General features: G+C 47.0%; 2 protein-coding genes across 2 annotated transcripts in view; one reads left to right on the top strand and one right to left on the bottom strand.

The window, feature by feature from the left end:
• Positions 1 to 1,230: 1,230 nt before the first annotated feature.
• Positions 1,231 to 21,933, bottom strand: LOC144108225 (uncharacterized). Its single transcript, XM_077641504.1, has 10 exons — positions 21,854 to 21,933; positions 20,326 to 20,429; positions 18,016 to 18,140; positions 15,334 to 15,446; positions 13,647 to 13,775; positions 12,644 to 12,743; positions 11,628 to 11,728; positions 9,704 to 9,862; positions 5,771 to 5,908; positions 1,231 to 3,261 (listed from the first exon to the last, which is right to left on the bottom strand). Exons 1-10 carry the CDS (start codon positions 21,926 to 21,928, stop codon positions 1,300 to 1,302), a joined length of 3,006 nt encoding a protein of 1,001 aa, XP_077497630.1. The 5' UTR covers positions 21,929 to 21,933; the 3' UTR covers positions 1,231 to 1,299.
• A 1,442-nt stretch (positions 21,934 to 23,375) lies between these two features.
• The window catches only part of LOC144107938 (uncharacterized), a 39,993-nt gene continuing 35,645 nt past the window's right edge, over positions 23,376 to 27,723 (top strand). The window contains exon 1 of the mRNA XM_077641179.1: positions 23,376 to 23,514. Coding sequence (XP_077497305.1) covers positions 23,425 to 23,514 — 90 coding nt within the window. The 5' untranslated portion in view covers positions 23,376 to 23,424. The remainder of the gene's footprint in view (positions 23,515 to 27,723) is intronic.

Genomic DNA, 27,723 nt, shown 5'->3' with positions numbered 1-27,723 from the left:
TGTGCCACGAGACAGACAATGTTACGTGAAACACACTGTGTGTCACGGCAGCGCATTTGTGTTGAGGTCACAGAGGGCATGACAAGACAGAAGGCAATGTCACTGCTCGCACACTGTCAAGACGGACATGAGGGTTGTATTATCATGGCTATGTACATTCGGTTTCCCTGCAGAAAACGCCGGCTATTCATGTGTTAAGAAGTCAAACGTGGTTCACGACATTCTATGCTATACTTGTCGGTATTATATGCGAAATCTTACGATCCATGAGTACAAAACGTCGCCCCCATGGTCTTTGGATATTTTCATTGAAACAATTTATTTCCCTTTGTGATATATAGGGAGCATTTTGTAGTATTTTGAATCGAATCAACCGATCTCATTCCAGCTTTCCCACAGCGTTCTCTCCAGAGCACACAAACAGAAATTACGCTTACTTTCTTGCCCTCCTGAGCACTGTTCAGCTTACGTTAGTGAGCAATTACCTTCTACCGAATTCGCCCTTCGGCCACGCTCCCAAATGCCCCCTAGTCAGCATTGCAATGAAGTGGTCAAAGAAATGAGAACGACCAGCGAGACGGGAAAAATACTTGATTCGTAGAACCGAAGCTGGTGCCGTGACAGGGTGAGCACCGAAGAAAGCCTACTTTCTAATTACATATTTGTACTGAGCCACTAGACTCGGAGCACACTCTAAGCTGCAAAGCGTTACTCTCATGGTTGTAGCACCCGAACAAAGACTTAAAGGGTAGTCAGAAATATCTCTTATGGGTCATACGGTCCAGAGCGTGCACAAATAAACACTGCAGTACATCAGAGATAATAAAATTGTAGATTACCCTGAGTCTTTTTGCAGAAAGAATCTCACCAAGTTCACGATAACAAGCGTCTCTCAGTCCATTGCCTCTCAGATGCATTTCAGTTCATTGAAGCAGACAGTGAAGCATTGCACTCAAGAAACAAACAAAGCTAACACTGGAAATCTTTCTCGCTCAATAATAGTCACCCTGAACACCAGGGGCCAGCACCGTGAAACGGTAGTCACATCAACGAGCTTCGCGACACTCTAAACAAATTCCACGAAGAACAAACACAGTTCAAGCAAGAGGTGATGAACAAGTGCAGCGCACGACGAAATGGTGGGTCGTGCTGCATAACAAAACCAACACGGAATAGAAAAATGCCTAAGTATAAAACATGCGACAAAAATAACGTGTCCTTCTCTATAAGTGAGAGCTCTGGCTATGGTACATTATGCGGGTATTTAAACTACGTCATCAGTGTAGCGGACGGATCTTTTTATGTTGACCGAGCAGGTGCAGATGCCGCGGACGACGTGCTACCAGAAGAGCTGTCGTCGTCATCATCATCATCCTCGTCGTCATCGTCACTATCGTCGTCATCTGCGGTGTCTTTATCAGCAGATGCCTTCCCTGCTGTCGTGACGCGAGAAGAATCAGGAGACGTGTCTCGGTCACCCCTGCTGCTGGAGCGCCTTAGAGCGTCGGGACCAAGGAAGGGTCCGGCGCTGATAGAACGTCGCGGCGCTAACAGGTACGGATTATATCCGCCGCCTATTGATTGACGCGGCCGAAAGTCAGGGCCAGCGCTGAGGGAACGGCGCGGGCCAAGGACTCCTGGAGGCATGCCTCCCACACTTAATGAATCCCGGGGCCCGAGAACGCCTGGAGGGAAGCTTCCTGCGCTAATGGAACGTCGCGCGACTGCCAAATTGGGAAGAAAAGAGTCCGCACTAATGGAACGTCGTGGTGCTGCCATGTTTGGAGAAAAGCTGAGACCGGTGCTGGCACCAGGCGGAGCTGACAAAATCAAAGGGACAGGGCCCCCGCTAATGGAGCGCCGTGCTGCGGCCAGGTTCGCATTGAAGCCCGCTGCACTACTGGACCGTCGGGGAGCTACAATGTACGGTGGAAGGCTTCCCGCGCTGATTGACTTTCGTGCCGATATAAGGTCCGGTTGAAAACCGGGCCCGCTGGTAGACAGCCTCGGCAAGACTGGCACTACACCTATGGCTCCAGGGGGTGAGAGGGCACCCACGCTGATTGACTTTCGAGACGATATAAGGTCCGGTTGAAAACCGGGCCCGCTGATCGACTGCCTCGGCAAGACTGGCACTACACCCATGGCTCCGGGAGGTGGGAGGGGGCCACCGCCAAACTGCGGCGGCGCCGCGCTCATTCTCCTCATAGCAGCCACTGATTTGCGCCGAAAGTCAGTGATGGCGCGTTTTACCTGCTCCTGCACTTGTTGTTCCTGTTCAGGCCCAGCGCTGTCGATGGGCTCAAGCAGTGTGAGCTTGACGCTTGGTCGGCGCAGAAACTCGCTGTACGACACCACGGGTGGACCTTGTATAGTGCTCTGACGGCGGGCAAAATCGCCGAAAGTGCCACTGCCCACTGGCCCTGTCGGAGCAGCTGGCGCGTTTATGACGATGTGCCCCCTGCTGATGGGACGCTCATTACTGCGCAGTGCGCTTTTAAGGGGTGACATGGTACCGGTGTCGTCACGATGGCCAGGCAGAGGAACAGCGCCTGTAGGTGGCAGCGACGCTGACGCTTGTTGTGGAAGACCTACAGGGAGCATGCCTGCAGGCAACATAGGTTGGCCAACGACTACAGAAGGCTTTCCTGCTGGAGCCACAGAAATCTGGGGAGCATAAGGCTGATTTGCACCTGCTGCCGACGCAAATTGCCCTTCGAGGCCGGCGAATTCTGCAGGCAGGGCCTGCGTAGGTCCCCATGCCGGCATCGGGCCTTGTGCCCCTTGCGTGTAACTCGCCGGTGATGTCAGGGCGTTGACGGGCATCCAGGCAGGACCGAAATTTCCCATCACGGGAACTTCGTAGCCCTCCGGTGGGAGGTGCTCTATTTCGAGTTTAGGCGGTGTTGATGGTGGCGAAACCTTCTTAGTTGACGCTTCTTTCTCGAGTTTTGCTGCTTCCCGTGGGACGGAGGCTGCCGCCGCCATTCCTTGCTCAGTGACCGGCACTGTCGACATTCGTCGGTTCAGGACCGCTTCCATGCGCCTCAGCTCGTTGGGCGTGCGGCCGAGCGTGGAGGACAAGCGCCGTATGACGTCTTCATTGACTGGTTGTGACTCTACAGCAGTGGCTCCGACGGTTGGCGCTCCTGCCGTAAGCACCGCTTCATGAGCCCCGTTGGCGGCAGCTGGCTTCGGCGAGGCTCCTGCGGCTGTGTCTCCTGCGCCCGTGGTGGCTGCCGTGCCTCCGGCTACGCTCATCTGTGAAGTGTAAATTAGGAGAAGACAAAACTGAGTTGGCACTTGGTTTTATCTGGGCCAATGTCTCTTTTGAGAGAAGACTTGTCTGTGGTTACTGTGCTCAGTCGTGTGATAAAGAAAATTACAGAGCTCGACATGCCTCCTGATAAATGGCGCTGGCTTGCACCTGGTCATCTCGCTAGCCTTTTGAAGCTGGCTATAATGTCGAGGCCAAATAAAGTGCACAATTTAATGCGTGGTCATTATGTTGATAATCAGAGCTCATGATCCACTAGCGCTCAAATTGCATCGACGCCTCGCGGTTTGCAGTCTGTAAAGCACTCGCAGTGCCTTTGCGCTGTTCACAGCGTGGCGCCCTCGGGAAAGTGTCCTCTCACCTAAATGTTCACTCCCCGAACCATTTAAAAGTTCCGGCATTCCCTGGTGTAACGAGACAGGGCGGTTGCAAAAGGGGCAACAACATACTCCCGTCTGCGTTCGGATTGCCCAGCATCTTTCATCCTTTCCACTCTAAACCGTAAAAGGCAACGGGGTGCAGGGACTAGTTTTTTTCTGAAGTAACGGCATTTCCATAACCATCAATACCTCAATAAACCAGAATTAATCTCTAACAGGTGAACGATATAGCGATCGTGAGCTTCTGCCTCACTATCGTGTAAACCACGGAGACACCTTGTGCTGCAGCCAGATTTATCCATTTTTGGTGCTGGCTGTCTACACGCCGTAAAGCACAGTCCGCGACACAGCGAGTTGATCCATGGGGCCACAGGCATACTTATTCGAAATTGCTTACAGGAGGAAAAATGCACCGTGGTAGTTGAGCCATTAAATGCATGTCTGATGGCAAGAAAATGGCTTTAGTTTGGTTAGTAATTGTCCGAATAAAGCATAAGATATTCTCTAGGCAAACCTTTATGATTTATTGATATTTTGCGCACGTGATTTATGAAACATTTCTTTCCAATGAATTCATTGCGGCAGTAAAAAATGTATTTTTCGCGCAGAAGGTGGCAAATCAGTGATGTGTTATTATTTCTGAATCTGCATTTCCGGGCCGAACACTTTGCAATCAAAGCAAGATATTTGAACTGGCCGGCTTTCCCGCAGTGGGATAAGGTCGTTTTACGAACCTCGAATGGACGGTGTCGACTTTATTGCGCCTAGGTAATGCTGATTAACTCGTAGGCCCCAGCCATCGGCGGAGGCCCTGCTTTAACTGTTGTGTCTCGAGCCACCCTGTGACCGTTAACTGCTATATCAGTGCCTTGCCGACAGTAAGCGGTACACTGCCAATGAGCCGTTATAGCTCAAACTTCAGTGTAAATGGAGCAGCCATCTCATTGTTGCCCTTCTTTTCCCTTAAAGAGCTGGTCGAGTGTCTATACTGCGGTCTGCTGCTAAGCAGGAGTTCTTGAGTTCAACTTCAGGAACCTACCACCGTACGGTTCAGTACTCGTTGGGTAATCCATCGTGGCCCAAGATTTTCCCAGCAATTTGTGCGAAACATCCCTCATAGAATCTGCATAGGTTTGGCACGAAACATTAATGAAGTAATACAAATTCGTTTTGTAAATTTTAAAAAAATCAGAGAGACGACGCCGTTAATCAGCTGTTATGGCGTTAGGAGAGTGTATGCAAATATACCTGTGTGCTTGCGAGGTTATTGGTGTACAGTAAGCTCAAATTTGGATAGGAGCATCCACTCAAGTGTCTGTTTGCACACTGAAACGCCTGCTGCTGTTGTTTTGCTACCAAGCTGAAAATGCTTCGCTACCATGAAACGACCGGAGGAAAGCTACATGCAAGAGGCCAAATTTTGCTTGCCACGCATATTTAAAGGAATCAATGGTTAGATGCGTATTATGCATTTCTTTTTCTATTTTTGCAGCTTTCTATGCACTAACAACACCAGGTGACCGACATTCATTCAGATGCCTCCACTACAGCGGCCTCATTGCCTACGCGTAGGTTCGAGGCGCTAAACATCACGTGCCAAATAACGCACATCATATCATACCGTACCACAGCAGGCAGCATAACACCCTGCCATGCCAACCATACTATGCGCTACCATTCTATACGATCCCGTACGGCGCCGTTTAAAATTCACGGACGGGTCAATCAAATAGCTATTTAAGATAGCGAACAAGGAGCCTTTTGGGGAGTGTTTGTCCGCTAGCGAACGTTTTAACACGAGGACCTGTGCGAATGTCGAAATGCTGGCAAGTGTACTGAGGCTCCCCCTGGATACTTGTTCCTGTCTTCTTTGTACCATGTGTTAAAATGTGGGTACAAATACGACTGTAATCACTGCTAGCCATGTGGTTGTAGGTTGGTCGTGCACAAGCAAAAGTAGCTGCTTAGAACTCGACCCTCGAGCTATCGCTCTGTCCTTCGGACTTACGACACAAAGCGTTACTACTTTCGGATGAAGGAGGCTGGCAGGCGGGAGCTAATGGGGAATAGTGAATGTTATGCTATGGAGTCAAAATAAATCCGTCGTGCTCACCTTGGCCGCTGCGTTGAGTGGGGACAACTGAGCTGGAGAGTTGATGCCGTGTTTCTCGAGAATGTTCAGGTACTTTACGAATTTTTCGGGATCGTCTGGGCCCCATATCGGTTTCGGATGACAGACTTCGGCGAATTTCTGCGTACGAGAGCACGAACAGAGAGCAGGAGACGCTCGTTAATGAAAGCTGCTGACGTTGGCCTGGCGAAATACAGCTTCGGTGGAAACTCTTCAGGTCAAATGTTTTAGTTTGCTTTCAGCCGTGTACTGGAGTGCTCACGCAAAGCCTTCCAGCTCCAAATAACGAGAAAAACCTGGGTCCACATTTTTAAAGATGTTCTGAACTATCCGGCATGGCATAAGCATCTGCAACGCTGCTGAAACGCTATTCATGTGAGCTGAAGACTTGCGAGCGAGGCTGTACCTGGCAAACAACTCAAGGGATTGAACATGAAATAAACGCTCGCCCTAAACGTCGCACCACACTAAGAATTTGAAAATTTCATATTACGCTTTGCGCAGTTCGGGAAGAGCACAAAGGCGCCATTAAATCTATGCTAGTGAACCCGCCCGCAGCCGAACTTTAGGCTTCACGTTGCAGCTTTCTCTTTTTCCGATACTCTTAACCTTTAGTTGGCTGTAATCTGGGAGCCACGCTAGCGTATACTTGGCGACAGATTTTCTTGGCAGTGAAGGGAAGGATACAGGGCGGAACGCCCGTAACTCTGTCAACCTGCCAAACAGGTCGGCCGAACTACGGTGCGCCTGACCACCTGGCGTGTTGCCCTGTGTACGATACGTTCCTTCCGTCAATAGCGGACCTGGCGCCACCTATGGAAGCTTCTCGTAACAAGTAGCGCCAAGAAAATTAGTTGTAATCAAGAAAATCTTTTTTTCTTCGGCAATTTATCACAGAAATTTTCCAGAATTGTGTTAGGAATTTGCTTTAAACAAACGAATGTTTGAAAGATAAGATGTCCTAAGTGAAAACTTTAATGCGAGCGTGGATTATGTTCCGCTGCATTATTAGATAACGCGTGTTTCGGCTGCGTAGATTCCGCTCCATTGCCAGGGAAAGTTGTCGCGGAATACATTGCTGTGCTGCGCCACCTAATGTTGCATTAAAATGAGGGATCCATTTGGTTGCCCTACCATGGGTGTCCCTGTCGGTGCAAATGAGATGAGAGTATACCGCGTTGCTAAAAGCAAGGAATCTTTGCATTGTTCTATGGTATGTTGTGGTGTGAATATGTTTATTATCGTCTCTGATGACAAAAGCCCTCAGTGCAGACATCACAGCTGAAATGAAAACCGCTCTACACATATATGACAGATATGGTGGGAAAAACATTCGGCTTCTGGCAGCGTAGTGCAATAGGTGCGACGCCTATCCAGGTGTCTCTAATCGCGAGAACAATGACCGTGTGAATACACTCGACACCTGTGCGAAACAAATTTAGAGAGGCAAAAATTACTGCAGCTAGGCCACGGCCTTTGGCGTGCGAGCATGAACAAGTCTGCCACGGTGTTTTCACGACGAGCAGCCGGTAAAAATTGTGGTTCGGAAAACTAGCCATAACGGACAGTGCAGGATTGTAGTAAATGAGCGCTGACGTGACTGATTCGTTTCGCGATCCGAGTTAAAGGATTCCTGAAAGGCAAACAGCGCACATACGAAGACCGGAGCAGAAAAACATTAGATATGGTCTGCTTTTTTTTTTACATGGATCTCCAGAGGGCGAACAGAGATACCGAGAAATTTTTTAACAGCCGTCCTATCCTCCAGTGCTCGCAAACTAAAGCATTTCAAGATGTTCCAGAATGGGTATTCACGCACGTAGTACGTGTATACGGCGGGCTAACAGCCATTGGCCCCGTTTTGTACCTTACTTCAACACATACGCCTGGGCACAAAAACGAAGCACATGTGGGTATAAAAACGGCAACACAGTCTGCATTGAGCGGTTCAGCTCCAATTTTATCTAAAGGCTACCACCGATGGGCAGCGATCTTGACTGACAGAAATCGGGACAAGTCCCAGCGGAAGCACTGTTTACCAGCTATCGCTTGTGAAACAAAATGGCGCTGCAGCTTGAAAATTACTGCTACAGGGGCACAAGTGATTGTAAATGTTGGTATCGCCCACGGCGCCACCTGCATGTTTCCTTAAAGGGCTGTCCACACTCGGAATTTAGTCCACATCCGGCAACTACTGACTGCAAGAGTTTCAAACATTTAATCCTGGAGGATGTTCTTCCTTGAAAAAGTACCTGTACGGTCAAGTTTTCTTGCTGAAAATGTTTCCGTCCAGGTTTCAACAGGACGTTACTACAGTCAAAATAATTGCTCACAGGTAATGCTGTAGTTGAAAACACCAGGGCTAAAATGCACACTGCAAATCACCATATTTTTTAAGCGAAATTTATTGCCGCAGGGCATCAATAATGGGTGAAGGTGTGATGAAATATGTGCCAGTGATTAAATGAATGGAAAAAGGCTAGCTGATTTGATGAAGTCCAGTAGAGAACGATGGTACGGTCCCTGCGTGCAGGCAATGTATGAAGCAGGGTTGCTTGGTGAAAGACCCGCTACGTTCGGGTGGCGGATCCTTGTAGGCTTAAGAGCTGGGCAGTCCCACAGTAAGTGATGAATGTCGGCTTCAATGTCCTCGTGTTTGCATATCGGACACCCTGGCCGAGGAAACAAATCTCGGTACTGAGGCCACTTTTGCTCACTCATTTCTTCTTGAGCTTAAAACGGAGAGAGAAAGCGTGCTGGTTCATCTCGCCTTTTGCAGGGCAGTTGGAATCTTGCAATGGATAGAAAATGCGGCTGTTGTTTTTGTTTTTTTTTGTCCAAACTGTGTGCTGCCGAGTGGCAATGTGCAAAGAGCAGCCAATTCTCCGCCAAATGCACAGTGCGACTAAATTGACTAACCGTAGCTGCAGCAGGAAGCACCAGACCAAATCAGACGCCGTGCGCCAATATCACCTCTCGGGTGGTACCAGAGGCGGCCGTGTGGCGGCGACACCGTACGTGTAACTTAAGAATGAGCGTAATGTATTCCTGGAGCAGTTGCACCCATGAATTGGCGAGTGAATCTGAAAGTTTATTTCCAGGACTAAGCAGTAACGTATTTTAAATGCGAATCTTCTGGGTCATTTTGCAAAGAAGAGTGAGACTTATGAGCTGTTCTTATTAGGGAAGCAGAACCTCGTCATACCAACAGTCGTTATAGCAACAATGGCAGAATAATTGCTGCAGGCTCATAGAATATGAATACAAAAGTCGCAGAAACCTGAATATAGTGCCCGGGAAGGCGTATGAAAGCGTTTTCTCATTTCTGTAGTAAATACCAAGAACAGCATACAAGAAGCTAAGAGTGTCTCACCTGAACACGTTTTGAACAATAGCTGCAGTGGTGATTGAGCAGCTGTTACATTAAACATTACTTCTCACTTATGTAACACTACTAGACACGCCTATCTCTGTTGCATTACGAATAGGCGTGAGTTGTTTGTGCTGTTGTTTTTATCGTCTAAACTTTTCGGGCGCATTTTGCAACGGCGATTGTGCGATAGCCTTATGCGTGAAGCCTGCATTGTTTGCTACAGTATAAATAGTACTAACGGGAGAAAATAATACACTATGCATACACTATGCACTGCAGGTGGAGGCACGAAACTGGGTTTGACCCACCGCGATGTTCGAGAACCGGTACGGCGCGTGAGAAGCGCAAGTGTATCGACATTCGCCAAGTTCACTCACTAGGATCAGGCACCGCACTAGGAGTCAGCATTTCTCAGACCAGAATAGCCTCCCGGCTGAACTTTGTGTCGATCTGTAGACAGCGACAGCGTTTGCATAGCCACGCTGTTTTGGAGAGTATTAGAGAAACGGTGCGCGCTGAGAGAGAGGGAAGATGGGGCTCACAAATTCCGCGCCGTACAGCTCGGCGTAGGCAAACAGCGGTATCTGGAGCAGGCCGAACGCAGCGAAGCACCAGCCGATGAGCTTGCTCACTGCCGGGTACCGGTAGCTCTCGAAGTAGAGATCCGGCTGGTTGCCCAAAGCGTCCAACAAGAGCGTCAGCTGCGCACGCGCAGAAGTGGGCTGGTCGGGCCATGGTTTCCAGCTGGAGACTTCACACAGACGCCAACGCTGCCAGACAGTGTTTGCCTTCAAGACCCTCTTAAGATTAGCTAGTACATTAAAATAATAATAATAATTTGTTTTTGGGGAAAGGAAATGGCGCAGTATCTGTCTCTCATATTTATTTATTTATTTATTTACATATACTGCAGCCCCGATGGAGTGGGAGGAAGAGGAGAGAAAAAAAAAGGCAGAGAGGGACAACATATTCAGAAGTGAACACCATTAAAATACAGAACAGAAGTGCAACAGACTAATCACAGATTTGAAACAACATTGAAAAATAGGTTTGGTTCCAGGGAGCGTATATCACCGGGTAAAGAATTCCATCGTTCGATAACACGAGGAAAAAAACTAAATTTGAACACATCAGTGCGCGCGTGAATGGGTGTTACATTCAATGGGTGGTAGCTCCTTGTAGATGAAGATGCTGAAAAATGCAAATACTCAGACAGTGAAGCAAAGAGGGATGAATTAACAATACCATGAAAATAATTTAAACACTCATTGTCGCGGCGGGTACAAAGGAGGGAAAGGCCTATGGCAGGAAGAGTGGATGAAGGTGAAAAAGTTCTGTCATACCGTCGGCAAAGAAACCGTACTGCTTTCCTTTGGACGGATTCCAGCTTACTGATATCGGACTGTTTATGAGGATTCCAGATTATTGACCCATACTCCAAAAGTGGACGAATTAAAGCTTTGTAGTATATTAAGCTTTAATTAAGCTTTGTTGTATATATCGTTGGACACCTGAACCGCGCCGTAAGGGAAGGGATAAAGGAAGGAGTGAAAGAAGGAAGGAAGAAAGAGGTGCCGTAGTGGATGGCTCCGGAATAACTTCGACCACCTGGGGATCTTTAACGTCTACTGAAATGCGATGCCATCATATGCAAGCGCCGGAAAGCTAGAGCAAACTGCCGACGTCCCAGATTTCTGGGCATGCGCGGTGCGGTTGAGGGTGTATAGAGAAGTGACAGTTAATGCTGGTTTCCTTTCCTCAAAAATAATTTCTGAATCTAGCGATGGCATAAGGGTTCAGGTGTCCGCAGAGATATGACACAGATCATTGCGCCATTTTCTTTCCCTAACAACCAATTTTCAATTCTTCAATAAGCGCCAGTCAGTGACACACGTACAGGGTTGGTCAAAAGTTCCCAGGTCACAGGTTCTGCTTTTCAGCGGCACATTCTGCCACTTATTGCAGGAATAAAGGCATCAAGTTTCTCAGAGGTGACAATGATACTTCCTCTATCCTCCATATAGGCTTTGTGCTTCGGGGGTGTCGGAACTGCCCGACCCTAGCGCTCGAAAGCAGACCCTTTGGCCTGGGAACTTTTGACCGACTCTGTACGTTGTGAAAACCCATTAAGAAACTTCATTATGATTGAAAAGGAAGATTACTTATTGGCCAAAGGTGTGCATGTGGCTAGCTATCACCTTTTGTGGCAAGAAGGTTCTGAAGGCAATGTTTTTTGTCCGTGATTTTCACTTGTAACGTCGCGATCTGATCGGCTGGGATGCCGATTCGTTCTGTAAAGACTACTAACAGCGCAGCAGTGACCAACATAAAAAGAAGGCAATTCAGTCTGAGCAAAATAAAGGCGTTAGCGCGAACAGATGACAAGCAGGCATGTGAAAGTTATGCGCCATGCACATTTTCTACTAGACTTTTTTCGAGGAGAAAGGCAAGAGATGGTGAACGCACGCTAAGTGCGCAAGGCGCCACGACCCGGAGGCACAGTTGAATGTACGGGTTCAGCCGCTGGTGTGTTGCGAACTTGAAGTCCAGCCCCAGTCTTGTCACACCTACGAAAGGAAAAGAAAGGTAAAAGAGCGTACACAATAGATATTTTTCTTAAAGCAGGAGATTGCATATTTATGTTCGCATCTTTTCAATGTGGAGGCAAAAGCAGCACACTGAAAACGCTTTCTTTGTGGTGCTTATGAAAGGCAAGTGACGAAAAAGAAGACAGATGCGACCCCTAACGGTAGATATCACGTGCATTTTCAGTTGGAAAAAAAAAGGAATCACAAAATCTCGTTGGCACGTGAACGCACAGACAGTGGTGATAATAAAGAATAAATTACATAGAGAAACCAATAATATACATGCAAAGCCTATAAAGATATACTGCAAAAAATGAAAAATAAGGCTTCCAATTGGTATGCACTTTCACAAAAACCTGTCTTTGTTACACAAAACAATTCCAAGATTCCGTCTGGGACTTTGCCAAAATGCTGGACTGAACCCAAACCTTATATCTGATAACCGGTACACAAACATGTTTCGAATCACCCATAAACCCCACTCTTCTCTGATTTGTTTCTGCTCGAGAGCGATCTATTTTTTAAGAGGAGGAGGGGGGGGGGGGGGGGGGGGAATTGCTTCTTTGTAGCCGTTAGTGCGTGTAGCACACCGTACTTTTCCAGGAAACCTAAAAAAAATGTTGGTGAAACTGAGGGCTCAGTAAAGTGGATATTGATCTTGGCTGTAATAAATAGCCCCGACAGCAACACGCACAAAACGTCTAAACTGTTAAAAACTGTTTATTCCTGAACAGAAATATGCACAATTAGTTGTAGTGATGATGAAATTATATTAGTTGTAGTGATGCTAACTAAAATGAGAATTAGGTATACTTGCAAGTTTGTTCAGACTGAAGACGAAGTGGGAAATGTTGCAAAGCACGTTCATCGCGGGTACTGAATACTTGTGCGTACCGTAAAATCCCACAACAAATGCGACTTCGACGAAGGCGACTATGGGTACCAGCGTTCCCAACACGTAGGAGTCCAGCAGGAACGCCACGTACATTCCGCTCTGCATATAAATGAAGGGAAAACAAGTTAACAAAGATGCAAAGTCACCATGTAATGCGGGGCAGCTTGCGCGCAGGATGTTGCCTTATTGTAGTAGCTTTCTCTTTCATCTTCTGTCATTCCTGTAGAAATGTTACCATAATATTAACGCTAAACACACCGAAAACATTCATGCGCGAGTACTACTCCCGGGCCACGAAAAATTAAGACTGATGTCTCACTTTCGTGCAATGAAACTAAAGCAATTTTGGATGGAGTGATTTATGCCACGAACGATGACCCACACGTCAAGAAAATATTTGTTCGTTTGCGACCACTAATTTTGCTAGAGCTCACGAAAAACCTGGTTTATCAAAGTTGTAGCCAGATAACATAATTATGTAAAAAGGTTCTGCACGAGGCTCGCGAGGGGGAACCATTACATAACTCAGAATCACCCAAAGAGTGTGATGGTTCGCGTGCCTGCCTCAGCTGTGGGCTGACCGCAATTTGTTTCGAGGCCACATCAAGTGTTGTCAGTCTATTTCGTAGAGAGTATAAAATTGTAGTTTTTTTTAGCCTCGCTGTATTTTATTAATCGAGGATTTAATGTGTCAAGTTCGTAACTGTGCCCATAATGATCCCTCATCTTGTGTAAAAATGCACCGATCTCGCATACTCTTTAGGTAACACACGCACCATTACAAGCCAAAGTGAAACACATTCAATAGCGCCAGTGTAGTGCAGAATACTACCCCTCCCCCTAATCAAGTCGGGCATGATGAGCCATTGCGAAACGTAGCCAATTAAAATTGCAGCAGCTGCTTCACCGCCAGTAGCAGCAGCCTTTAGCTCTCAGTCTCTGCCCTCCTGGGCACTAATGCAGCTCTTTAACGTCGTATACATACAGGTGACCGGTTCTTGCCTGCGTGGCCATTGGCATGGAGGCGACGAAAGCAGTCAAGCAGACGATGAACGCTACCCGGGGCCTCTGGCCGCGAAGCCAGGGAAACTCATCATTCAGCGGCGTCAGCACGGACTCTAGCAGCAGGTACTGCGGTGCCAAACAGAGGCGAGAAAGCATTGGACACGTGCTATCCCTGCAGACAACTAGAATATTGCAAGGTTCTTTGCGTGTGTCAAGATTGCCTGCAAGTTCCGTCACGCAGTCATCGATGACGCGAGTATAGTATCTATCTTCACACTATACCTTAGGCGCTTGAAAGGGGACAGCTTCGAGACCCGCCGCGGTGGCTCAGTGGTTAGGGCGCTCGGCTACCGATCCGGAGTACACGGGTTCGAACCCGAACGCGGCGGCCGCGTTTGGATGGAGGCGAAACGCAAAAGCACCCGTGTGCTGTGCGATGTCAGTGCACGTTAAAGATACCTAGGTGGTCGAAATCACTCCGAGGCCCTCTACTACGGCACCCCTTTCTTCCTTTCTTCTCTCAGTCCCTCCTTGATCCCCTCCCTTACGGCGCGGTTCAGGTGTCCGCCTAGATGTGAGACAAATACTGCCCCATTTCCTTTCCCGAACAACTTGGAGATCTCAGAGAGCATTCACAAGTTACAGGTTCGCTTCCTAGATGGTATGGTATGGTATGGTATGGTATGGTATGGTATGGTATGGTATGGCATGGTATGGTGCGGTATGGCATGGTATGACATGGTATGGCATGGTATGGTACGGCACGCTGCGGTGCGGTACGGTATGTTGTAGTGTGGTAAGGTATGGTATGGTACGGCACGGCACGGCATGGCAAAACACGGGCGTGTGACGCGCGATGTGTGGTGTGTGGTGTGTGGTTTGCAGTGTGCAATGCGGGGTGTGTGGTGTGGTGGGGTGAATGGGAATTTATGTCCATAAGCTGCACATGGGTTTGAGCGATGCCATGGAGGAAAGGTGTGGATTAATTGCGACCATCTTGGGTTCTTAAAGATGCGTTGGCATTGCGTAGCACATGGGCGGTTTTGCACTTCGCCTGCATCGCGAGTGAAACGCGGGTGCCGGGGCAGTGATCGCGAATCCCGCGACCTGTGGCTCTGCAGCTGAACGTCTTAAGCACTCAACCACTGCGGCGGGTTACTATGAACGTACGCAGAACATTTGGGGCAAATATTCTGGTGCAAGGCTCAACAAAATCAACACAAGAGGGCACAGACCTTATGGACACAACTCAATGGCCTAATTGGGCGCATGATAAGAACAGCCTGGTGGAAACAAATGTTCAGTCCTACAGCAGCGCACACTGCGATTACGTAGTTGCTATTTGAGTGTGATAGTTACAACTTGCGTATGTACTGACTTACCGTCTCTGCCAAAGCTGCCAAGAAACGAGGCTTGTTTCTTAGCCGTGCAGTAGAGCACTTATGTCACCGCTTGAGATCTAAATCTCTCCAAGATAAAGATATGAACTGCCCTCACCTTTCGAGACTTTTTTGTCCTTAGGGGTGACGTTAGGGCTGTACTGTAAGGCTAACAAGCATACCCAGTTGCCTGGTTACTCCTGGCAAAGACGGCACGTTCCGACTTGCGTACAGTACGAATCTACTTAGGCAAGCAGGGTGGCTCTTAAAGAGCAATGTTCAAGAGGGCTGGGTATCTTACTCACGTTCGAATTCAATGTGCAGAGAAGAAGCGCCGTGAACAGCGCTGCACTCGAGACGTTCGCGTATTCCACGTCGCCGATGGCCCCAGTGAAGGACAGATAGTAAAGTCCAAGCCCTGATTGGGACAGAAAAGCACGAGGACACAAAGAGGAATAAGAGGAATCAGAGAAGGAGAGCCCAAGGGGCTTTGTTTCGGGAATGTGTTAGTGTTGCCGACAAAGAGCTGTTGCACTCTAAGCAACTCAAAGAAAGACATAATAGCAGTCGCTATCCATATGCGGAAGGTTTAAACTCGCAACGCAGCAGAAATGGCTTATTGATGCATACGAAACAGAGCCAGGCACAGGTTACCTTCACGCAAAGCATTGTACTTCAAGGAAAAAAATTAGCGATCGAGTAACACTGAGAGGGATGTCAAAGATAAAACGTCGACATTGGTGTGAAGGCATACGAAGCCAGTAACTGCTGACCATTAAATCGCAAACAAGTACAAACATCTCCATGCGTTCGCACGTCAACCTTATGACCACTTATGATATTAGTGCGAGGGCACTAATAGCAGAATATCACTTATACCAACACCAACCAAGAATCTTGTCACCGGACGCACGATCTTATGCTGTTGTCTAGCAACCCGACTTACTATCCGAACTTAGCAGAGTTACTCGAGTAGGCTTGTATAGGAGCTCCGGTAAGTTCGGGTTAGTTCAGAGGAGCGTCGCGCCAGATGCGCGAGGTTGCTCGAGAAGAGCAAAATGGATCGCACAATCCCGGCCGGAGGCTGTGATAGGAACAGCACAGTGGCGCAGTGGCGCATCTCTTAACCGCTGCACCACTGCCCTGGTTGTGGTATGAGGACTCGCCGCCATCTATGAAAGTTAAGTAGAGAATGACCAATTCTGCAGGTATAGACAATAAACCAGTAGATTAATATCATCCAGTTTATTTCATATATTTTCGCTTGCATTACGCTTCAGGCGATAGTGTACCGTTACCATTTCTGGGTTATGATTTTTGCACCGCGGTACAATGAAGACCTTTTGTTTGCCGTCGAGATGATTTATCGATGCTAGGTATTTTGTTTCTTGTTTTTACCTACTGTGCTTAGCTGATTTAAGTTTTTGTCACATGTTCATTTTCCGCCAATTGTCCCCCCCCCCTGCAATATCGCCCTTATGGTGCTGTAGGTACTTGTATAAATAAATAATAAGTAAATAAAAATATCTCGTCACACCCTTAAGGAGGAGCTGAAGTACCCCCTCCAATTCAAGAAATAACACCTGCTTTCGCATGTCACTCGGTTTAACTACGTTAACTAATTATTGGGGTTAACTACGTTAACTAATTGGTAGGGGTACCAATTTTAATAGTTTGACTATACAGTCTCGATAACAGTTGCCTTAAACGAAAATGTAGTTTACTTGACCTGACGACCCGCGACATCACGAGAACGAAACAAATACGGATACGAAATCTTGATCGCGTGATATTTGTTTAGTATCACGCACAGGGCATTAGTAAAGAAAGACCACCAGGTGGAATGCACCTTCGGTCGGTGAACAAATTATAAGATTTTTTTGTTTTTAGAGCGAAGCTCTAAGGCTACCGTTCCTGGATTCCGCGTCGTAGACGGCCTAACACGCCATCTGCCGGCTGCGGCAGGTACTAGCAAAGTGAAGCGGCACCTGCCAGGGCGAGAGCAGAGGAATGGACAACTGGCGCTCTGAAATTGTTTACCTCAGTCTATCGCAAATCTAAAACACGTGACGTGCTGCGCTTACATTTTCCATTACCAACTATCGCAATCGTCTGTCAATTCTTTTGCACCGGTTTTCTTGTTTCGGTCACAAAAAACGAAGAGTGGCTGTGACTAATCCTACATTATCCTTCTCCAAGACCACATTCCACAGGATACTACTGGAAGTTTTCATATGAGGAGTCCGATAACTCCATATTTTTCCAAATAGATAACATGGAGTCTATATGGAGGTGTGGACCTAGTATCAACTATTTGGGAAGAAATTACGGACTCTATATGACGTCGTGGTCGCCATATAGAACTTTTATAGACATTATATGGAGAGGTTTAAAACACCATATGGAGAACATACAGAGAACATACAATCTCTAAATATTCTATATCATATGGACACGTATTCCCATAACTCCACATGAGCGGCTCATATGGAGTGTTTCAATAGGGGGATCGAGAGTAAAAACAAAGGAACAACCAGATGTTTTACCGCGCTTTTTTGTAGGCCTCACGCGGCCTCAACTGGTCTTGAACGAAAACGCCACCGTCTGGGTGAAACTAAATGAAAATGGGGATGAAACATATTGTGCATTATTAACGGGAAATGGGCAAGTTTTACATGGCGATTCATGCACAACATTCTCTTACACAGAAACGAGGACGAAGACAGCGTAAATTTAGTAAAGATTTCCTTTAACAGTAGCCGGTTTGACCATCTTGATTTCAAACGCCAGGATATTCGAACACATTCTCAGTCAGCTTCAAATTTCAGCTATCTTGAGCCGACTGTACTACCTCTTCTTTTTTCGAAATAAACAACCAGCCACAAAATCAGTGCAGCCTTTATCCCACCATGTTGCTCTGCGAGTGACAATTATAAGGGTGACCATTTCTTCACTTCAAGAATTTTAAAGCACCGTGCAATACTGACCGGGTCTCACGAGATCCTCCATCAAAAGGCCCAGCCGCCTGGACTGGTAGCCGATAATGGAAAAGACGCCGACTGCACCGGCCAGGCCGAAGAACAGCTCACCGAAAGCCACACCTATCACCACCCTGAACGTGGGAAGAAATCGCACGTTTATTTTTTTTTTTTACAGCGTCACTAGAGCCTTTAGGTTAAAAGCCAAGCCATGACATAGTGACTGAATAAAAAGCAAGGAAGGCCGAAGAGGAGGCTCTTTTAAGTGCCTCCACAGCAAACGTGCGTGCTTAAAATAGATGGGTGGTAAGGACGTGATCTTTAAAGTGGGGCAGTGGTTGGTGGTATTAATTAGTCAGCCTTTAGGTTGTCGCGTTGCAAAAGCCAGCGGGTTTCTCTGTAAAAAAGTTCCTTGATTGGTCGGCACGGGTCGTGAGATTTGAAAAAAAAAATGAGGACCATAATGCTCGAGTACCTTCCATTAAATTATCTTGTAAAATTGTACAACCCGACTGAGTCTTCCACATTCATAGAGCATTAATCCTCATCCCTCTTCAAATCCCAGTTAATTCCTAATTAAGCACTTCAATCGACCGACTAATGCACAGTAACACACCTTTATCCACCCACTAATCCCCATTAATCCATTTTCTGAGGCGGGCCTACTTACGAAATTTGGGGGTCCATTGGAATATTTAGGGATGGGCCGACTTCGAAATGCAATCGCATGTTCTTCTTTAAGAATGGGGTTGAGGGGGCCTCAACATTTTACAAAACATTTTCTGTTAAGCATCAAGTTTTAAATATTTCACACTTTAAGATCAACCTTAACGTAATGTGGTCAGTAGTATTTAAAAACACGGCTCAGTAGCCCCAAGAAATTGTTAACCATAGCGGATAAGTGAAGACTGTTCTTTAAGATACAGCCAACTTTATGCGGGAGGGTCGCGCGAAACATCGATAACGCAGCATCTTGGTGACAGGCCCTATGGTCGGAAAAATTTAATTTCCTCTTCATGCCGTTACTTCTTTGTTTCCTTGCAATAGCACTGCAGATGTTGACAGGACACATTTTATGAACAATAGTATTTGAAGAAAGTTTGTCAAGAGGGAATGGGAGTCGTTTGGATACAAATTTATTGATGCATGCACAAAGAGGGATAAAATATCGTTAAGCCATTGATACACAAATGCAGCATTGTGTTCAGTCTCCCTATTGGTTCCTGTGTTTTGATGGGAACCCACAGAATAGAGTCTATTAAAGTCACGAAATCAGGGATGCCTATATAGACCGCATTTCAGCAGGCTTTTGAAGGCGACGTTTTCTTTCCGCTATGCGTTTCTGGAACTTCTCTCTACAAAAAATCGGGGCCGATGTTTCCTTCGCACCGAAATAGTGCTTTTTCTAACAGGATAGCTGGAGGCGCCATTAGTTAAATCTAGGTTTTTCAGCAGCGCAGGGGACAAAGGACGTGACAAGTGCACAGACACGGCGCTGAACTTACAACTGGTTTATTGAGGTGATTTTCACTACCTAAACACAATGGCAACCAATCTCAAATGAAAAGACAGATACACAAAACAGATTGACGAAAATGACAATTCCTGAGCACAGGTCTATAGTGGCACAAGACCAGCTGCGCACGTTTTTCTATTCTCATCAAGGAAACGTAGTTCTTTATCAGACAGAGCTATTGAGGCAACGCTTACGCATTCATCTTTGAATTTATGGATTTCATGAGCTTCAATGATTTCTCGAGTGATTTTTGTTCTATTATGTGACAGCACATGTCGCGTCCTTTATCCCTTGCGCTGCTGAAAAACCATGTCACATCAACTTGCCCAAGCTTCTACAGTATTAAATCTAGCACCGTGTGGAAGGCGCCCGCATTATATATTTTGCACGATGTATCTTAAATACAACATCAGCTGCTTTCGAAGTTGTTTCAGTCTCACAGGAAATGAGAGGGCACTTTTCAGAGTGTTTGTCATAAGCAAAGGTTTGCGGAAGAGGCTGACACGTCTCACGAAGAACGATTAAAGGGCTTTTCGACGATGAAACCCAGCGGCTAGCGTGCGCTATGCCAAAGAGCGCCTGTGCAGTCTTTCCACTGTTATCGATATCAAGGTCCGCCAGGACATACTCTATGGCTGTTCATGTGAAAAGTCTCCGTCGGTCTTGCAAATGGCCTTGTGCAATGCAAGGACACTGTAATGCATCTTACACATTACACGTGCATTGTGCGCAGCTCCTCGTGAAAAACCAAAAAACAAAAATAAACAGAATACCCTCCACACGGATTAGCAGTGCGCGCTCACAAGTAGTTGTCATCGGAGAACTGGTTGAAGCTGCCCATGTTGATTGCGACCCCCGTGGATATTCCAGCACTCAGCAGGCTCAACTGCATGGCCTCGAACCACACCTGCGGGACCACCACAAAGTTTTTTTCAGGGGTAATCTTTACAAACCGGAGGTTCCTCACAAGTTAGTGCTGTCAGTGGATCAAAGTGAACACACTACCGCTGAATAGATAGGAAACGAGGGCAGAACCAGCGATCATGTATTCTTTTGGGCATTCTTACGACTGTTTCTTCTTTCTGAATCAAACACTGCTTCGAAGTAGGCAAGGTCTTTGTGTTGTTTCGAGCGTAACCAGAAGCACAGCATTAGGCGCGAAGACCACATGTGTTTCATCTCGGAGGGGGAAAGCTTTCCCGCAAGGGACGCACATGAAGCAAGAACATGAAGCCACCTCACCTGACTGAAAGATCTATGGCTAATTATATCAGCCAATATAGCAAGCCTAACTGCGTGCTGTAAATTCGAGAAGACAGGCCTCCGGCCAAATTAATGTTGACAATAAAATATGTGGAGCGCCTTGTGTCCTTCTCATACACTATTTGGCTTTGGCCTCAACGTCGTTCAAAGTAAAGGTGTTGCAGATCGGCACAGTAAACGTTGGTTGAAGGTACTACAGAGGTGTGTTCTCACCTGTTGCTCAAATAAGACCCCGTATTCCATCGAGGCTTCTCTTGTTGCAAGGCTGGTAGCGTCTCGCCTTATTCTCCCTATTTCTGTAATCTCCTCTGTAAAATGTTAACTATCTCCCTCCTCTCACCAGCGAGGCCATGTGCACAGTGTACGCTGAACGTGAACATGTATACGGCTTACGAAGACATGGGCGACCATTATGGAGGTGAGGTTGGACATGAATTGTAGTACAGGCGAGTATTGCACTGAACACGTTTACGTATAGTTGCGCGGATATCTGGTCTCCAAGCGCTACAATGAACTGCTGGCTTAGGACACATTACATCAGTTCTTTTCTTTCCCAAGCCTCGCATTACACGTCTCATGAAAGTAGTCAGTGGCGCCTGGTGCACTCTTCTGCGTGTCTGTTACCTTCGTTCGCAAGTGCGCCTTTCTCTACTGCTACACTTACTTGCCAGTAAGAGGCTATTGTAGGATGAGCAGAAAATGGACGTCCAGGTAATATTGACTATGTTGACATATATTTTCTGCATAAACGTTATTGCATTTGTGTTGAATATTTAAACATAAAATTCTGCTGCCGATGTTTTCAGATTACCTCTACGCTCTGCCACCTGCGGCAGGTTTGAAGCGAATAATGAGTTATTTTATGAGGCTGAAAGCACTGGCAGCATTTGGCGTTCATTAATATAAGCGCTATTTAAATACTACAAATGGGTGTACAGTAGACTTCTTTCGTGCTACTGGGTTACTATTCTAAACGAGGAGGTTCAGAAAACTTCTTGGTAATAGAGGCCTATTAAATGCTGTTCAAAATAAGTGCGGCGAACTCTAAGAGGCGTGATGAGCGCTTACCCTGTAGTCCAGTAGCTTCTGCCAGTTGGGCGACAGCAGGCGCAGGATGCCTACATCAGCGTTGCGCATGCTCATTCCATGCATCAGCAGCAAAGTCAGGAGAGTATAAGGCACCCCGGAAGTCACGTACAAGACCTGTTCACAAAAGAAAACGGCTTCCGTGTAGTTTCGTTCTTCTTACTTCCCGATTCCTCGGTACACTTTTTCAGAAGAGAATTTGGCCATTGGAAGGTAGCGCGTCCACAACACTGCTATTAAGCAAACTCCTCTGTACGCCAAGAACAAAGCACCCGTCTTCTGATATTCAACAGTACAGTTCACTCGAGATCGTTTACCGATCCCTGTTGCTATTTCTTGAGTGCACAAGTCGCGGAACGAAGTCATCTTTCTGCGCTACAATAATTGTTACAAACATTAAACACGACATCGGATATGCTACTGAGGACGAGGTTATTGGTTCCATTTCCGGAAGTAGCGGCCGAATCATGAGGGACAAATGCACAATTTTAATTTACTCATTTACTGAAACTCCTATGCATATGTAAAATCTGAGGTGGTTGGAAAGAACCCACAGCCTCACAAAAGGGCGCGTCTTATAGTCGGGTCTTCCGTTTTAGTTCGTGAAAACACAAGCGATTGTTCATTTCCCGGGAGGTTTATGTATTCCATAGCTCTACAGGAATAGCATGCTGTATAAAGACAGGTTAACAGTAGCGTTTTCTTTAACATTATTTCTGCGAATTACTTGAGAGTTGACCACTTCGCACCCTAAGACTGTTCTTAAACTTCCACCTTGGTAACGAATCGATAAAAAATTTGGCATATCTTCTTTAGATACAGCTCTCATTGGGCTGCTACAAATTCTCTGCCTTTAACAGTTCGAACTTCGCCTTCCAAACGGTGCGTGGAGGGTGTGTCGTATCTGGTTCATTTACAGGTTTGCTGGCGCCTGGTTTAGCGAAAGAGAGTCGAGCAAGGGGAATAAAATTTGAAAAAATCGTTCACGTAATATGACACCCGCTTTTGCCTCCACTATATTCTTAAGGGTGATGAGCAAGAGAATTGGAGAATGGAATGAGTTTGGGGGTTTATTATATCAACGGATCACATGACGATGGGTAACACAACCCATTAATATGACTAATGCAAAACATGACCCATGCAGTGAATGATCACAGGTCACGTGGCCTTGTTATTTTAAAGCATTATTTCTCGCCGGTGACGGCCACGAGACCTATATGTCGAGAGGACGGACACTTGCATCAAAGATTCTGCCGCTACCATAACTGTGCGCTGTGATGACCATAATTTAAAACGCGATTTCCTAGCAGTTATCGAGAATTCAACAGATTACAGTGAAGAAGATGCGGAACATTGTACGTCCGGTGTTTATAGCCCGCTTATTCCTGGGGACTGCTGCACCTATTCCTGGGGAATGCTATACTTATTCCTGGGAAAGCTATTATTATTCCTGGGGAATATCTGGAGAATGCAACAGAAATAACCATACTCTTCCAGCCAGCCGGACGCCCTTAGAGGCCAGTGGATAGAGGAGGACCCAGCAGACGCCGATGCACACCAGGACATCGATGCGGAAGTTTCCAGTCGCAGTGACATCGTCACTCAACGCCAGAACGTGCCTGCTGCAAAGAGGGGGAAATGTGCGGAGGTTGTTTCGACCTTGTCAACATGCTTGAGATTTTTTTACAGTTGCTTAGAAATGTGCAGATGTGTTTCTCAAATCGTGCCTCTTAAATCAATAACGTTAGTTATAGGAGCAGACTAATTTTATGTGCGACGGCGTTTTACCACCGGTTGATCTGTATGAGCGCAAACCGCCACTTGGCAGCCGATTTCCTCAGGTAGCTTTTGTAGAAAAGGCATGATGGATAGCAGTCACATGTCGCCCGTCAAAGTGTGGCGTATCGGGTCTGCTTAACTAGGTGGGAGAAGCGAGCTTGGTTGTCAAGAAGCTCCCTAACATATTCCATTCCTAGGTGAATAGAAGTGATAGATAAATCTATGCTGCATGCCGGAAGTCGCAGGGCGGGCAGCTAAGTACGCATTCTATCAGGCGAATGACTGAAGTGTCAAAGAATGAAAAAAAAAACTGGAGGCCAACTCACAAATAGAAGAGCTCGGCGGCGGTGTAGGTCCCGTGCTGGCAGTTGTCGGTGACGTTGTCAAAGACGCGTGCCGGCACGTAAAAGATGCGCCCTTCGTACGACACCTCACGGCCCTTCGTCAGGTTGGCACGCCCATAATGCTCTGCAAGCCACTGGGTGACGTCTTTGCACGGCAACTGGGTTAGGCAGGAGACGACTCAGCACTCGCGGAACCCGCAAACTCTAAGAATCGCTTTGTAGACAACGTTTTTGACCTTTCGTTTCGACGCGGCCGACCACGGTCATCATCAGCTTCTAAAGAATTGCTTAGCGTTTCTCTTAGCTGGCTGGCCCGCTGTATGTATTATTTTCAAGATATAATAAATAGCATATGAGTTATCACGTTTTTCACTCTCCCATTGTTATCTCAAGCAGGAACTCCTCTGCGGTTAACGGGCGAGGACGCTGCATCAGCGGAGTAGCGGTTCGGAGCGGTGAACTGGGCGCCAAACTTAAACGAGGCAAAAGTCAACGCACTCAGCTGAGCGCAGCGCGAGTCAAGATTTATAAGCCGAGAACACGCCGTATCCACCGAACTCTTAACGATTACTAATGATGCCCGTATGTGTCCTGGGTAAGTCTACCTGCCAGAGTAAAGTTTAACCAAAGCGCAACTTAGTCATTAGTACTCACTTGTGCGTATATCCACACTGCTGCAAAGGCGTACATAGCTTAGGAGCTGAAGAGAATCCTCTTGGTTCTGGGGTATTAAATACTAGCCGGCGCTCGATATATTTTGACACCCAGAGCTATGCTGCGTAATAACTTGGCGACTGGCACGGCAACAAGCTACCTGATCTTACATTCTTGGCCCTTAATCACTGCATATTGCGGTACTCAGATTCTACAAAGTTGATGGCCTGCCGTCCTCCTATACTGTCTCCAGTGTAGCCCTTGTCGGCGAGGCATAAGGCGGTGTCCGAATTGCGGACATATAAGTATAATCCTTCAAAACCGTTTCTTCCTGTCCTCCGTTTGAAGAAGCTGTTCTACATCCTACGTTTACCAATAACCTATTGAGTGAAGTGAAATAGGCTTTAAATACATTATTCTACTCGAGTTTGTGAAAACAAGATGCGCCTCTCTACTGTACCCTGGACAAAGGCTTTTCGTATTTATGTGAACTAGTTTAAAGAACCTAAAGCTGATGCATTCATAAAGCAGCCGTCAAAACAACACAATTTATGTTGATCCCCTTGAGTTCCTACGAACTCACGCTGATTCTGCTGCAGTTTTCATTTAATGCACTCTGTCCTGGTCAAAAATACATGTAAGCATTATCGCGTGTTAAACTTTCACACAGCAGCGCTGAATGTTCGGGTAGTTGGTGTTGCTTTCTTTCAGACCATCAAGACGTGCACGCAGGCAAGGGCAGATGTAGGAAATACAATCCAGTGCTGGCGCTCGTGATACCTTTGCCATATCTGTGGCTGTCTGTGTGCACTTGCCCTTACTCTATGAATGGAGGACCGCGGTGTACTGACCACTCCTGGTCGGGGAATGTAGCATCCCGCGTCGGCGCCCCAGCGATCGCTGCACACGGCCCAGGGAAGTTCCGTGGTGAGCGAGTTCCAGGCGAACATCATCGCGTGCGCCATGAAGCACATGAAGTACACGCTCATCAGCACACTGACGATGCACATGCACAAGCCGATGCCTGCGGGACACAGAGTCGTGCGCCAGGAGCCGGCTGCAGGAAGCGACTAGACAGCACGAAGCCAACCGAGAAGCAAACGACATCCGTATCAGTCCGATTAGTAGTAGGGGTCCAAGCACGTTAGCAATATGGTCCTAACTACTTGCCATAAATGTGAAATCGAGTTTAAAAGGCCTATACTTAGAACTGGAATTCATTTAAGATAGTTGAAGTGATTTACCCTGGACCCCGCACCTATTCATCACGGCGTCTTCAGTTTGGGCATGAAAGGTGATGCGACTGACACAATTGCACCAAGGGCTACCAATGGGGAACTTGAGCTGAAGTTTTCGGTGCCGATTGCAGCGCCATAACACACTGCCTAGCGAGAAGAGTAAGCAGTTTTGGGTAGTACTATTAGTACTTTTCCGCGCCGCCTTCAGGCGCTTATTGAAGTGAGCCTCCACGCTCTGTCGAAGGAGCACGTGCCGTGCGTCAGCTATCTGGGCTACGCCGAGAGAAGCTAGGCAATGGATGCTGTCAGCCAAACGCGGGTACCTAATCGCGCAAAATGTGTTATTGCGTTTGCAGCGGCCCAAGCGGCTGACAAAAGCAGTTTTGAGTCACCGGATGGAACAGTTGCAGTGCCACCTTGGCAGCGCAGATTCCCCATAACACCTTGTACCATATACTTCGTGGCGACTACCAAGCCTGCGCTACATCTATGCATGGCTTAGTGTGAGGTACAATTTGATGACGTAACCAGTGCAATTCTTATCGCACTAACGGCGCATTCATTGTTCAAATAAGCCAAAGCCTTATCCAAGAAAGGCTTTGGAAAGCTGTCACTGCTTTACTTTACGCTCGGTGGTTTAACAGTCTGCGATAAATCTATGGTTGCCGACGCGGCTTGTGTTCGGCGGTCGAAAGGAACATAGTTCGATGGCACGACCAAGCTGATATGCGGGCAGCCCGGATGAGGCGAGTACTTGCATACCTTTGCCTATTGGCACACAGCGCCAGATGCCAACGGACCCCTGGCTGGAGAACTGACCCAGGAAAAGCTCCATGAAGAGCACCGGCTTGGCCACGGTGAGGGAGAACAGCACGTAAGGCACCAGGAAGGCGACTGTGCAGAGACGATAATACAAGACGCCGGGTGACCCTACGTAGGCAATACACCTGCACGCCGCAGCTAGGAAACGTCGAGAGAAAGTCTTAATAGCATAAGTGGTTCTGCAAAGTGACAGATGACTGATGGTAGAATGCTAGATTAGGGAAGACAATCGAAGGTTTCCTAAGGGGATGGTATTGGGACTAATGATATCCAACAATTCTGGACAAAAGCATTTTCGAGAGAAAACCCGTTTATGAGCGCATTTATTTCATAATGCAAAATTTCACTATAACAATCAATCTATTCGCAGATCAGCCGACGGCAGTTTTGTATTCTTTTTCGAGTAGTGTTTTTGCTATCGTCAAAAGCATTCCCCATTGGTTGTCTATGGCAGTCTTAACTGTTTAATTCGATCGATGGAAACAGTGTAAAAGAAAGATTTTGCTACACATCAGAAGGATGCACCATTACCTTCAATATTTCCATAATAGTTTCTTACAATTGTACAATTTTTCTCCGAAAATATTGGACATGAAAAGCTAAAGCTATGCAACTTTGCTGTTATGTTCATTGACATGACTGGTTATGCTGCTCTAGAGATACGATGTGACAGGCAGTTTACCAACTGGAAAAAAATTGTACCAAGAAGACACATGCTGACCATGCATCAGTAGCAAGTATTAGGTACTACGGAGTCTTTATTGTCGCAGAAATTGCTCACTTTGCCGAATGCCGAAACTCGCGGAAATCCATCGAGGTTCACCAGATGGGTACAGCTGTTTCGGCACAGAGCCATTTCCTAGACTTGAGCGACGAGGTGCATTCCAGTCGTAACTGCTCTTTTGGAAACATTGACGGAGGCTGAAACTGTGCGATGAAGGCATGCACCGCTGCTAGTACTCACTGCCTCCGTTGTCGTACAGGAGTGTTGGGATTCGCCAGAAGTTGGCCA

Source organism: Amblyomma americanum, chromosome 10 (genome assembly GCF_052857255.1).
Source record: "Amblyomma americanum isolate KBUSLIRL-KWMA chromosome 10, ASM5285725v1, whole genome shotgun sequence".
Classification (NCBI taxonomy): domain Eukaryota; kingdom Metazoa; phylum Arthropoda; class Arachnida; order Ixodida; family Ixodidae; genus Amblyomma; species Amblyomma americanum.
Note: the sequence above shows the minus strand (reverse complement) of the source record. Positions and strands in the feature narration are given on the sequence as shown.